The following is a 13,500-nucleotide window of genomic DNA, read 5'->3' as shown; positions in this document are numbered from 1 at the left end:
AAAATCTTGAAAATACATTATTGAGAAATGTCATAGCTCATAAAATCTTAGAATCTGTCAACTGAGAGACAGTTTGGTCTAGTGAGATGAATAGCTAACTTGGAGTTAAAGGACTTGAGTTTGATTCCAGCTACTTTTCTTTCTTTTCTTTTTTAAAATTTATTTATTTATTTTGATTTATCAACAATCACTTTCATAAACTTTTGAGTTTCAAATTTTTCTCCCCCTCCCTCCCCAAGACAGCGTGGAATCTAATATAGTCTCTACATATACATTCCTATTAAACATTTTCATACATTAGTGATGTTGTAAGGAAGAATTAGAATCAACAGGAGAAACCACAAGAAAGAGAAAACAAAACGAAGCAGAAGAAAAATAATAGCAAATAGTGTGCTTCAATCTGCATTCAAAACTCCATAGTTCTTTCTTTGGATGTGGATTGCATTTTCCATCATGAGACTTTTGGAGATGTCTTAGATCCTTGCATAGTCAAGGAGGGCTAAGTCTATCAAAGTTAGTCATTGTACAACGTGGCTGTTACTGTGTACAATATTCTCCTGGTTCTGCTCACTTCACTCAGCATCAGTCCATACAAATCTTTTCAGGTTTTTCTGAAGTCTGCCTGCTCATCATTTCTTATAGCACAATAGTATTCCATTACATTCATATACCACAACTTGTTCAGCCATTCCCCAGCTGACGGGCACCCCCTCAATTTCCAGTTCTTTGCCACCACAAAAAGAGCTGCTATGAATATTTTTGTACATGTGGGTCCTTTTCCCATTTGTATGATCTCTCTGGGATATAGCCCTAGAAGTGCTAATGCTGGGTCAAAGGGTATGCACATTTTGATAGCCCTTTGGGCATAGTTCCAAATTGCTCTCCAAAATGGTTGGATCATTTCACAACTTCACCAACAGTGCATTAGTGTTCCAGTTTTCCCACATCTTTTCCAGCATTTATCATTTTCCTGTTTTGTCATGTTGGCCAATCTGATAGGTGTGATGTGGTACCTCAGAGTTGTTTTGATTTGCATTTCTCTAATCAATAGTGACTTAGAGCATTTTTTCATTTGACTATAGATGGCTTTAATTTCTTCATCTGAGAACTGCCTGTTCATATCCTTTGACCATTTATCAATTGGGGAAAGACTTGTATTCTTATAAATTTGACTTAGTTCTCTTATCAGAAATACTGGTAGTAAAAATTCTTTCCCAGTTTTCTGCTTCCCTCCTAATCTTGGTTGCATTGGCTTTCTTTGTGCAAAACCTTTTCAATTTAATGTAATCAAAATTATCCATTTTGCATTTCATAATGTTCTCTCTCTCTTGTTTGGTCATAAATTCTTATGTTCTCCATAAATCTGACAGGTAATTCCTGTCAGAGTTATTCCTTGATATCCTAGTTTGTTTGTAGTATCAACCTTCATATCTAAATCATGTATCTCTTTTGACTTTATTTTGGTATATGGTGTAAGATTTTGGTCTCTGCCTACTTTCTACCATAGTATTTTCCAGTTTTCCCAGCAGTTTTTGTCAGATAGTGAGTTCTTATCCCGATGCTGGGGTCTTTAGGATTTATCAAACAGTAGATTACTGTGGTGAGTGACTTCTGTGTCTTATGTACCTAACCAATTCCACTGATCCACCACTCTATTTCTTAGCCAGTACCAAGTAGTTTTGATGATTCCAGCTGCGTTTCTTAGGCAAGCTATTCTCCCTAGACCTCAGGCTGCCGATCTGTAAAATGAAGGTAGAGGAGTATATGATTTCTAAGGTCTCTTCTGCCTCTAAATCATATGGCCCTTTTCTGATTTACGAGTCCCTTTTATATTTCTCAAATAACTTCTATTTGAACACCCCTAGTGAAGAGAATTTCATTCTCTCCTGAGGCAGCTCATTCCATACAGCCCTCATTTTTAGAATTTAAAATGCGTGGAAAACTGGCTCCTTAACTTCTCTGAACTAGATTTTTGTTCCTCTCTTTGGAGTCAAGTAGTTCTTGTAGTAGTTGAAGAAATGTATCATGTCTAAGACATCTCCAGAGGCCTTGTGATAGAAAATGCTATCCACATTCAAAGAAACAACTATGGAAGTTGAATGGCTATCATTTTTTTCCCCTTCTGTGGAGTTTTGTTTCCTTTTTGTGATGGTTCCTCCTGTTGGTTTTAATTTTTACTTGCAACTCCACTAATGTGAAAATATGTTTAATAGGAACATAAATGTATAGCCTATATCAGATTGTGCGCTGTCTTGGGGAGGGTAGAGGGGAGGAAGGGGGAGAAAAATTTTAAACTCAGAAACATATGGAAGTGATTGTTGATAAATCAAAATAAATTAATAAAAGAAAAAAAGAAATGTATCATGTGTTTTATATATATATATGTAGAGGGGGGCACAGGGTGAGTTGAAGATGAAGGAGTCAAAAAAAAAGATGAAGGGGTCATATCTGGAGAATAGAATTAAGGGGTGAGAGGGGATTGTACTGGGAGAAGGAGAAAGGGAGAGGTAGAATGGGGTAAATTATCTCACAAAAAACAAAAGAAAAGGCTCTTACAGTGGAGGGGAAACAGGGGGAAGGTGAGAGGGAATGAGTGAAATCTTACTCTCATAGGATATGGCTTAAGGAGGGAATAACATACACACTCAATTGGGGATGGAAATCTGTCTTACCCTACAGGAAAATAGGGGGAAGAAGGGGACAAGAGAGCAGGGGAATGATAGAGAGCAGGGCAGATTGGGAAAGGGGATAATCAGAAGCAAACACTTCTGAGGAGGGACGGGATCAAAAGAAAGAATAGAGTTAATGGGGGGGCGGGATAGGATTAAGGGAAATAGAGTTAGTTTTTCACGACATGTCTACTATGGAAGTGTTTTGTATAACTGCATACATATAACCTATATTGAGTTGCTTGCCTTTTCAATGAGGGTGGGTGGGGAGGAAGGAAGGGAGAAAATTTGGAACCCAAAGTTTTAAAAACACGTGTTTAAAAAAAATATTTTCACATGTAGCTGGGTAGAAGGGGAAGGGCGTAAGAGGAGGGGGGGAGAGATAGAGGGGAGGGCAGACTGGGGAAACAGATATTCAGAATGCATGCTGTCTTGGGGGGGAGGGGTGAGATGAGTGAAAATTTGAAACTCAGAATCTTGTGGAAGTAAATGTTGAAAACTAAAAATAACTGAATTTTTTAAAAAAAGTATCATGTTCCTTTCAAGTCTTATCACTTCCAAGCTAAACATTGTTCCTTCAGTTGTTCCTGATTATGATATAGAAGGGAGTACCCACACCTAACTGTTCTTCCTTTGGAAAACTCTAGTTAAAACCCTGCCTTGGTGTACAAAAGAAAAGAGTTAAGTAAAACCAACCAAAGGAGTGCCTGTGTCTGATGGTTTGATGCAGTGTTTCACGTCCTTGGTCCAATAGCTTTCTCCTGTGGCAGCACTGTTGGTACTGCCTTTAATCTGAGTTCAGCTGTCTTTTAATGGTTTTGCTTACTTTATTGTAAACGTTGTTTACTGCATATCATTCCTGGGGTTCTGCTTTCTTCATTGTCCATCAGTTCTTATAGGTTTGAAAAAGTCCTTGTATTTGTCTTTTTCCTCTTATGGTGCAGTAATATAACATTACATGCATATGCCACAATTTGTTCAGCCATTCTCAGATTGCTGAACACTGATTCCTCCCACCCCTACCTAAATGTTGTGCTTTCACAGAAAATGCTACCATAATATTGGGAAAATGTGAGATCTTTCTTTTTCCCTTTAATCTCCTTGGGGTATGTGCCGGATAGTGGGAATGCTGGGTCAGGGTATTATGACTGGTTTTGTGACTTTCATCGTGTAATTCCAAATTGTTTTACAGAACAGTAGGAGCAGTTTAGTGTATCTGGATGTTTTTATCCTTTTGGCTATTTGATGGGTATGAGGTGAAGCCTCAGAGTGGTTTTCATTTGCATTTTTCTAATAGTGATTTATAGCATCTCAAAAATACAGTTGTTGATAGTTTACAGTTTTCCTTTGAAAAGATTTGTTCAGATCCCTTAACCACTTATTTTTGGGGCAGTGGCTCTTAGTCATATATTTGCGTCAATTCCCAATATATCTAGGATATCAGGCTTTTATTAGAGACCTTAGGATCATAGATCTATAACAGAAAGGACTTTAGAGGTCAATAAAACCTCCTCATTTTGTAGATGAGAAAACTTGAGAGATTAAGTGATCTGCCCAAGGTCATTCAGATAGGAATGGAGCAGAATTTAAATCCATGTGCTCTGATTCCACATCTGGCAATTTTGATGCTTCATGTGATACACACCAGAGCTGAGGTTTGAACCCAGGATTTCTGACTCACAGCACATCAGCAGCCCATGGGATCAGGTAGCACTCTTCAGTCAGCACGTGACATTTCTGTGTCATATTTCCTGTAGGACAGAACTGGGCACTGAGCCCAGGGCTGAGCGTATTGTAGGCCCTGAATAAATTCACTCAAACACTTACTGAGCAACTCGGTGGCATAGTAGATAGACCTCTGGACCTGGAATCAGGGTGACCTGAATTCCAATCTGGCCTCAAGACACCTGCTAACTGCATTATTTTGGGTAAGTCGATTAACCTTTGCCTCAGTTTCCTCAGCTGTAGAAATGGGGATAAAAATAGCACCCACCTCCCAGGTGAGAGGTAGATGTGAGAGTCAAATGAGATGTTTGTAAAATGCTTAACATAGTGCCTGACACATACTAGGCACTATGTCATTGCTATATGTTATCATTATTAGTATTAGTATTACAATAATCATCATCATTTATGTGAGCAAGATATTTGATGGAAGTATCCACATACCTCCTACTCCCACATTGACCAACTTTTCTTGTTATTCTAGTTTAGTTGCATTGACTTTGTTTGTGGACAAAGTTTTTGATCTTGGTGGGTGTTTTTCCCTTTCGTCACACTGTCTCCGTCTAATCCCTGCAGTTTCCTCTGTCCCACTATTGCTGACTGTCTATACCTGTGGCTGTCATTTTTGTCCATTTCTGAACAAATTGCAGCCCTATTTTGCATTGTTTCTGCTGGGTCATCTCATTCCATGCTCACACTATCGATATAAATCCTCTTTTCAGACCTATGGAATTCATGAGTTCCTAGAGCATGTTAATATTATATGATATGCTTCTGTTCCTATTGCCAGAATGTAAATGGTGACAGTTGCATTTTCTATTTTCCAGAAGGTGATAATGTTACTGAGAATGAAAAGTCCACTTTAAAGCAAGAAATTTTTGTTGAATCAGAATCACATAGTAGTTCATCAGAAGGCCTCCAGAAAGATCTTTTCCAGGCATCTAAAGGAGAAGGCCGTGAAAGAGAAAGCATGTTAGAGCAGCCACAAGGAGCACTCCCAGAGGAAGAAGTTAGGAGAAGTGATGGTAATTTTATGGAAGTGATAGTGCAGAATAAGAAAGTCCCTGTTGAAGAGAGAGAAGAGAAATGTAAAGACTTTTGGAAGAGTTTCAGTCTTGTCTCAAGCACTGTTACACAGGAGAAAATTCCAAGGGGACAGAAGTCTTATCAGTGTAACGAATGTGGCAAATACTTCAATAGGAGCTCACACCTTATTGATCATGAGAGAATTCACACTGGAGAGAAACCTTTTGCATGTAGCGAGTGTGGCAAGGCATTTAGCCTGAGCAAGAGCCTTATTCGACATCAGAGACTTCATACTGGAGAGAGACCTTATAAATGCAGTGATTGTGGAAAATCCTTCAATCAGAACTCACACCTTATTATTCATCAGAGAGTTCATACTGGAGAAAAACCCTATGAATGTAATGAATGTGGCAAGGTCTTCAGTTACAGCTCAAGTCTTTTGGTACATAAGAGAACCCACACTGGGGAGAAGCCTTATGAATGTCATGACTGTGGAAAAGCTTTTAGTAAAAGCTCAAAACTAATTGTGCATCAGAGAATCCACACTGGGGAGAAACCCTATGAATGTAAGGAATGTGGGAAAGCCTTCAGTCAGCGTTCAACTTTTAACTATCATCAGAGAATTCACTCTGGAGAGAAACACTCACCTTTGGTCCACTCAGTCTTTTAGATTGTGGAGCTCATGATGGAGAACAGAAGATTTCCATTGTATAAGAAAAAAACTTGTTTTTTGATGAAAACTCTAATCCTATTTCATCCAAAATCCTAAAAATGTTTGCTTTATTCGTCAGGAGATCAGGTGTGAGAGTGTGGATAGTGTGGTCACACTAGTGGAAAATGGACAAGACATTAAAGTTATCATTCATAGCTTGTTTTGTAAATATCTCAAATCCATCCTTTGTTTCTGCTTTATCTCCCCAAGCACATTGTAAGCTGTGCAAGGCCAATCTCCTTTCCTTTCTATTACCAGTGGGTCTTCAGTGTTTTTAAGAGTGTGCTTTATTTTTGTGTCACTACATCAATGATCTGTGATTTTGTCTGTGATGGCCACAGATTGCAACTTACCCAGCAAGTGTTAGTAATTTGCCATGTAAAATTAATTATATTTTTTACCCCAAATGGAGTGGGGGTTCTTTGATAGCAGGGACCACCACTTTCCAATCATATTTACACAGTGATTGACAATAAAGGTCCTCTCTAAACATTTTAATATTAATACATGATATAATTAATATTGTGATTATCCAATGGTGGGCTGCACATCTGCATTAGACTGGGAGCTTTCTGAGGGTGAATGATGTTTCCTCCTTTCTTTCCCAGGATATGTTTATGTATGGAATGGTCACAAGGGATAGACTGACCTTTATGGTAAAGAAGCTTACCTTATTTTAATTTTTGTTATTTTAAAGCATTTATTTACATATTTTTGTTACCTTTATTGTCCTTACCTTATTTTATAGAGCACTTTGTATATTCTGTATCATTGTTCATCTTTATAACCTCAGGCACTTATTGATAGTTGAATTGATTAGATAAAATGTGGGCCCTTCTTTCATGGAGTTTATAGATTTGTAGAGGGATAAGAGACATATACAGAGCTAAATAACCATTACTCCATGAATAGTGCTGTAGAGAATGGGACAGAATTGTTTCAGCCAGAGGTGTCAAACTGACCAGCAGGCCTGCAGAATTCCCAGGTGCATCAGAACCAAATTAACATATATTTGGGAAAGGCTTAAGAAGATAAATAAAAATACACCCTAATGGGAACAAGTGGCTTTCTAAGTGAATATGTGGCTCACAGACAGCGATCCAGTTCTGCTTCGCTTTGACACCACTGCTTTAGACAGTAGCAAAGTCAGTTAAATTTACCTTTATAGGTAATTAAGCTTAAAGATCTTTATGTTGTGGATAACTAGTACTTTTCAGATACTCTGTCTTCTGTTTTTGTCAATGACTCCTGTTACAAGCTAAGCAGATGCTGATCCTGGTTTTACTTTCTCCTCTTCTTCATGATTCCATTTTTCTTCCTCAGGGAAACAGGTGTTATTTTTCTGCTTATGTGGTGCTGTGGGCTTGTCTGTCTGCCTAGTTGGATACAAATAACATATCTATGAACAGACCAAGTTAGAGCACAGACAAAACCCTTTGTCTTCATCATTTCTGATGGCTTAAGGAGAACAGTTACTCTGCATATTGGGACTTGTTATATTTCCAGCGTGGAAATTTGTTGTGCTTGACTATACCTGTTTGTATTGGGATTTATTTTTCTTGCTTTCTTGATATAGGGAGAAGGCGAAGGTGAGGAGAGAATATATTGTTTCATCACCACTGCTGAGACCCTAGCTTCTGCCATACTGTGATGGCTGAGAGTATGGATGGACAGATATCAAATAGGTCTGGACTCAATAGAACAGAACAGTGAGGCTTTCACCAAATGATGATGATACCCCTTGATTAGCAGTCATACCACTTTTGATCCATGGCATTTGTTGCCAAAACAAAATGTATACTAAAACCTCTTTCTTAAGATTATTTCATTTTACCCTAGAAAGCAAAACAAAGCAGTGGGTAAATGTTGCAAAGTGTCAAATTTTGCATCAGAATTGATGTCAGGAAAAGCTTCCTAATGAAGTTTTCCTAAAGTGTAATTAGGAAGAGGTTCTCCACTTTTGGAGATATTTGAATGGAGGCTGGAAACCCATTTGTTGAGTATGTTATAGCAGTTGTCCATTTGCAACTAAATCAAAAGGTTGCTTTTGTCCTACCTTCCTCCCTCTATCCAAACTGCCCCCCCATGGCCTCATCTAAGGTACATCATTGTGGTTAGTGACCCGTATTTTCTGCACCTAAAATCAGGTCCATCACCTGTCTCTGCAGTAAATGTGGGAGTCATGTTAGCTCACTGTTTTTGGAATCATTGCCACCTCCAAGCATCAACATACATATCTCTGGATGTAGAGACTAGTACACCCACATTTTTGTGAAGTATTTGTTGTTCAGTCTGTGACTCTACTTACTTTGGGACTCTGTCTTAACGTCTGACTTGAATCAGAACTCAGAAAGTAACAGTTATCAATGGCTGCTAGGTCCATTTACTTCTGTAAGGTATTTCATTTGTAGAATGGTACAGGCTCACTCCCACATGGATACAAAATGGCCCTCAGTCCTCCTGCAGCAGTAGTAAGTGCCCCAAAAGGGAGCAGAAGGTCATACAACAGATTCTCGGGTGTGGCTGCTCTTTCACCCATTGCTCCTGATCCTGCCTTTCTGGGGAACGTTCTCTACATGGTAGCTCTGTTAACTGTTTGAAGACTGCTAGTGTCAAAGGCTTATAGATTTTAAGCTCCACATCACCCCCCAACCCCCATTTATTTTTTACCAGTTTATCTTGCTTCTCACGATAATTAAGACTGAATTGCAACAAACCTAATGCCAGAATATATTTGGGTCCCAGAAACACATTTATCCAGCTGTCTGAATTTGGGTTAATCTGGGTGTCTACAAGGCATTTTTGTTATTTAACGAACTTGTTTTTTTTTCCTCTCTGCCTCTGTAAAACTGAACCAGAAGTAATCAAGTATCCTTTTAATTAACCTGAAGTAGTAGTGTATATTCAAGAGGATCAAAAAAAAAAATGGGGTTCATGTCGGCTCTGCACTTGCATCTTTGTAAGATAAAATATTTTATCAATAAATGAACAAGTTTTATTCCCAACCCTTAATAAGGATTCCTTCAAAGTATAAAGTCATTCCATTTTTATAATAAATGCTTTTATTTTGGTTAACTAACATTCAAGCAACAGACAGTTTATGAACTATCAGGCCAAATGTTGGATGGCTATCAAAATACCCCATTTCTATTACAGGATACCCCTAAGTCCAGGCCAATGACCCTTTATTTTCTAAAATAAATTTTTGATCTTTTAATACCTTTTAAGGATTGCCAGTTTAAAATATGCTCTGTAAATAATCTAAGGCTCCTGGGCCAGTTATTCTGTGTATTAAGATCCTAAAATGTACCAGCTGTAATCAGGGACGCCAACAGAACAGCTCAACAATCTCCAATAGATGTTGCATTCCCCTCAAAAGTACTGCTACTTTATAATTCAGTAATGCCTTAATAGGTTATTTATGTAACACAAGGCTCGTAGAGATTTTTAACTCCTAGTTAAGTGTTACCTTGTTGCAGATTTTATATCATCTATATTGGTTCCCTCATTTTCCCCAAGTTTGACAAGTTATATGGGGCAAGTGAAACACCCTCAACTACTATTATCCCTGTAAAGTCCATTTTAGGGGAATAAGATCTGGCTTAGGAAACAGCAAAACACTCCAGTAACCAGTAACTTAAGGCAAAACTCAATAGATGCAAAAAAAAATCTCACCTAAAAAACAAGCGTATGGTCCAGTATATCTTGCTCCCTTTTAATATATGAGAATGGCTAAGGCAATTACTTCAAATTAGTTGTTTTCCACATGGTTTGTCTCCAGTCATTGTACAAAGACTATTGACAATACCCAGCTTCCCAACACCATGGAATAGGATTGATTCTATGTTATAGTTAAGGACCCTACACTCCCTTATGCCACACACAGCTTGGAGAGTCATCTACCCAGGGTATCAAATTGGATTACTGATTTTAAAAGGTGGTATCAATGACACAGTATCAAACTAAAGTAGCACAGAGTCTGACACAGGGCATGCAAGATAGATAAAATCACCCAATAATGTGAAACAACTCCAAGGCTTCAAATTGCTACCATATCCCGTCAGCACTGCCTTCCTAGAGACTGGTGTACCATGTTCACATCCTTGTATGTCTTGACAAAAGTCCATGCAAGGATAAGATGAAAAGAACATGTCATCTTCCACAAACCCAGAAGTGGAAAGCTCCCAAACCAACAACCTCTTTAACACTTGTGAATCTGCAAGAGAAAAAAATGCCTGTTATCACAACCTGCAGTGGTTCCTTAAAACTTGTTTCTGGAAGTGAAAACTACAGAGCAAGAGGGAAATCAATTAACTAACAAAAAATAAAGGTGAAAAAGTGGTCTAGAAACATTAGACATTATTACTGCACAGTAACGGTATTGTTTCCCATATGGCTTGTTTCCTCGGCCACAGTTCCAAAAACCCTGAGGAGGTTTAGAATGCATAGATGTAGACAGAAAAGCATTATGGAATGGGACTGTACATCCCAGGGTAAAGCCCTATGCTCCCTTGGACCAGTCGGGCAGAACCTGCAGAGTCAACTACCCGGGGTATCTACTTTGGAATTATGTTTAAAGGGGTGACCATCAAACCGAAAGGTGATAACCGTGATCTGACGAAAGGTTCGTACGTTGTGGACAGGGCAGAGTGCTGGCCTGGCGTCAGGAAGACCCTCTGGTTTCTACACTACCTCTAAGATCAAACTCCCCAACGTAACTTTAAAGCCTTTCCCAAACTGGCTCCAAATTCTTCCCTTTTCACCTATCTAGTCCATATTGTTCATTCCATCTCTCTGCTCCTTTGCACAGGTTGCTTCTTCATGCCTCAAAAAAGCCAAGTTCTCAGATTCCACCTTAAGAATCCCAGAACTGGATGGCCTCCTAAAGTGCCTGGCACGCTGCAAAAGCTTAATACTTGTTCCTTTTCCCACGCCTCCTCTTCCCCCTCCAGCTCTAAACCTTCCACGTATGACTAGTTTTTAAAGGTGAAGGAAGCCCCTGCAGGGCTGTAAGTTTACTTCTAGCCACTGTACCCTGCTCCCCGCCCTTCCATCCGTCCCGCGCCCCCGACTCCGCAGAGTCCTGCACACAGTGAGTTATATTTCAGTCGGCTTTGCTACAGGGTTAGGTTACCGAAGGGCGTTGGCGCCCTTTGGTGGGAGCTTGGGGGCGCCGAGGCCGGAGGAGGCAGCTCAGGATGGTCCAGATCTGGCCAGGGAGATCGCCACGCCCCCACCCTGTTCCTGCGCATGCGCGTGGCCCAGTGTTCCCTTAAAGCAAGTTCTCCTGGAAGGAGGAAGAACATGAGAGGGTGGAAACAAGGCGTGGTGGGAAGGCAGTGAAGGCAACGTCGCTGCTCAGCCATAGCTAAAATATAGCTGTAGGCTAATTTCGTGGAGAAAATTGTACTACGAACCTAAACATTCCCATTTCTACGGGACGGGGAAAGGGGGTGGAGAATGGAAGGGGGAACTCGGAAAACAGCGGCTTCGCCCAAGGGCACGTCTTGGCAGAGAGGGATGGGGTGGCTTCTGTGCACGTGCACATCTTGCGCATCTTGACCGAGGGGAGGGGCAGGTTCTGCGCAGGTGCACACCTTGGAACCTTGGCTTCCAAGGCCGGTGCTGAGCTGCGGGTTATGGGTGTCTGGGTGTTGGGAGATTTTACTGTTGAAAGCTCACCTGCCTGAGAGCTAGAGTGGTGCAAGTAAGTGTCGGAGCAGTGTTCCCTATTGACAGACGTGGCATTGAGTTGAGGGAAACGAAGCTATTCCTTCCTTTAGTCTGGTATCAGTCTGTACCAGAGCACTGACATTCAGTTCAATTCAGTAAGCATTTATTAAGTGCCTACTGTGTGCCAATCACTGTGCTGATCTCTGGGAATGTGAAGAGAAAAATGAGAACAGGTGTCCTCAAGGATCCCATTTAGGGCAGTCGTAAGTTTTTGCGCAGAACAGGAATCTGAGTGACCATTAATCCATCCTCCTCTTATTTAGAGGGGAAGAAGAGAGAACAAGTGCTTGGCTCCAAGACACAAAGGGAGTGAAGATGTTCAGGACCCCTGCCCCGCAACTTCAGTGCTCTACTCCACCCACTGACCAGTCAGACTGAAGGAGAAGCAGGCCTGGGTTGCACAGACCCTGGAGCCTTGCCCATGGTCCCTTCTGGACCAGAGTCCTGAATGCTGCCCTGCCTCCTTTTCAGAGACATGGGAGGAGCAGGCAGAAGTGACAGTCCTGGCACTCCAACCCTTTCTGTGCCCCCCTCCAATTACCTTTCATTTACTCTATTTATTTTAGGTAGTTATTTACATATTGTCAGATCAGGACTAGTTTCTCATTACAATGTGTGCTCCTTGAGAAGCAGAGACTATTTTTGGTTTTTGTTGTTTTTTAATCCCTAGCATTTAGTACAGTTCCTGGTTCATATTAAGTGTTTAATGAATGCTCGTTGATTGTGATAGTTTGGCTAACAGCTTTTCTATTCATCTGTCACTTATTGCTATGGCTAAGACTAACAATATCCCACCACGTGTATCTCTTCCTTTCCCTCTTTTATTAATCAATTACTGTGGTGGAATAGGAGCCAATTATCCCCAATCTCTGTCTTCAGTCCTTAACCATAATCACAGCTCTCTTCACATCCTCTTCTCCAACTTTTGAGAGTTCACCAAGGTTCTGTTGGAGTTACTGTCTCTTTTCTCTCTATATTCTCTCTTTTGATAATCTCATCAGCTCCTAACATGCAGATGAATCACAGATTTGTATATCCACCCCTTCCCTCACCTGACATTTAGTCCCTCATCACCAATTTCCTATTGGAATTTCCAATTTCATATGTCCAAAACAGAACTCATTATCTTTCCTCCAAAAGCCACCTGGCTTATAAATAGAGGCTTTGCTACATATAGGGATACAAATGCAAGCCAATAAGGTATTTCCTTCCCTCGAGGAACTTAGATTCTAACTGGAGAAGAGAACACAAAACTATATATGAAGTCAGTTGCCAACTCTTGCTGTTTCTATCTTTACAAAACCTCTGGCATGTAATATTTTCTCTCTACTGAGTGTCTCCTCACTCCAGTCCATCAATAGTGGCAAAATGATGTTTTGAAAGCATAGATCCAACTGTGTGTTCTGCTCTCAACACCCCCTACCCCACCACTGATTGCATGGCTAATATGATTGTACAAGTATAGCCTATGTCAGATTGCATGCTTTCTTAGGGAGGGGTGAAAGTTTAAAACTCAAAATCTTATAAAAGTGAGTGTTGAGAACTAAAAATTAATTAATTAATTTTTTAAAAAGCTGGACACCGCAACAGTCATCTCCAGTGATTAAGATGGCCCCTTTCTCGTGTTGGGCAAAA

General features: G+C 40.1%; 1 protein-coding gene across 1 annotated transcript in view; it reads left to right on the top strand.

Moving 5' to 3' along the window:
- The window catches only part of LOC110217097 (uncharacterized), a 44,233-nt gene that overhangs the window by 17,750 nt on the left and 12,983 nt on the right, over positions 1-13,500 (top strand). Inside the window, 1 exon segment of the mRNA XM_078151695.1 lies at positions 5,222-6,081. Within this exon segment, the coding sequence (XP_078007821.1) occupies positions 5,222-6,081 (860 nt within the window).

Source organism: Phascolarctos cinereus, unplaced genomic scaffold, assembly GCF_003287225.1.
Source record: "Phascolarctos cinereus isolate Bilbo 61053 unplaced genomic scaffold, phaCin_HiC Scaffold_4;HRSCAF=312, whole genome shotgun sequence".
Taxonomy (NCBI): domain Eukaryota; kingdom Metazoa; phylum Chordata; class Mammalia; order Diprotodontia; family Phascolarctidae; genus Phascolarctos; species Phascolarctos cinereus.
This window is presented reverse-complemented; position numbering and strand designations above follow the sequence as displayed.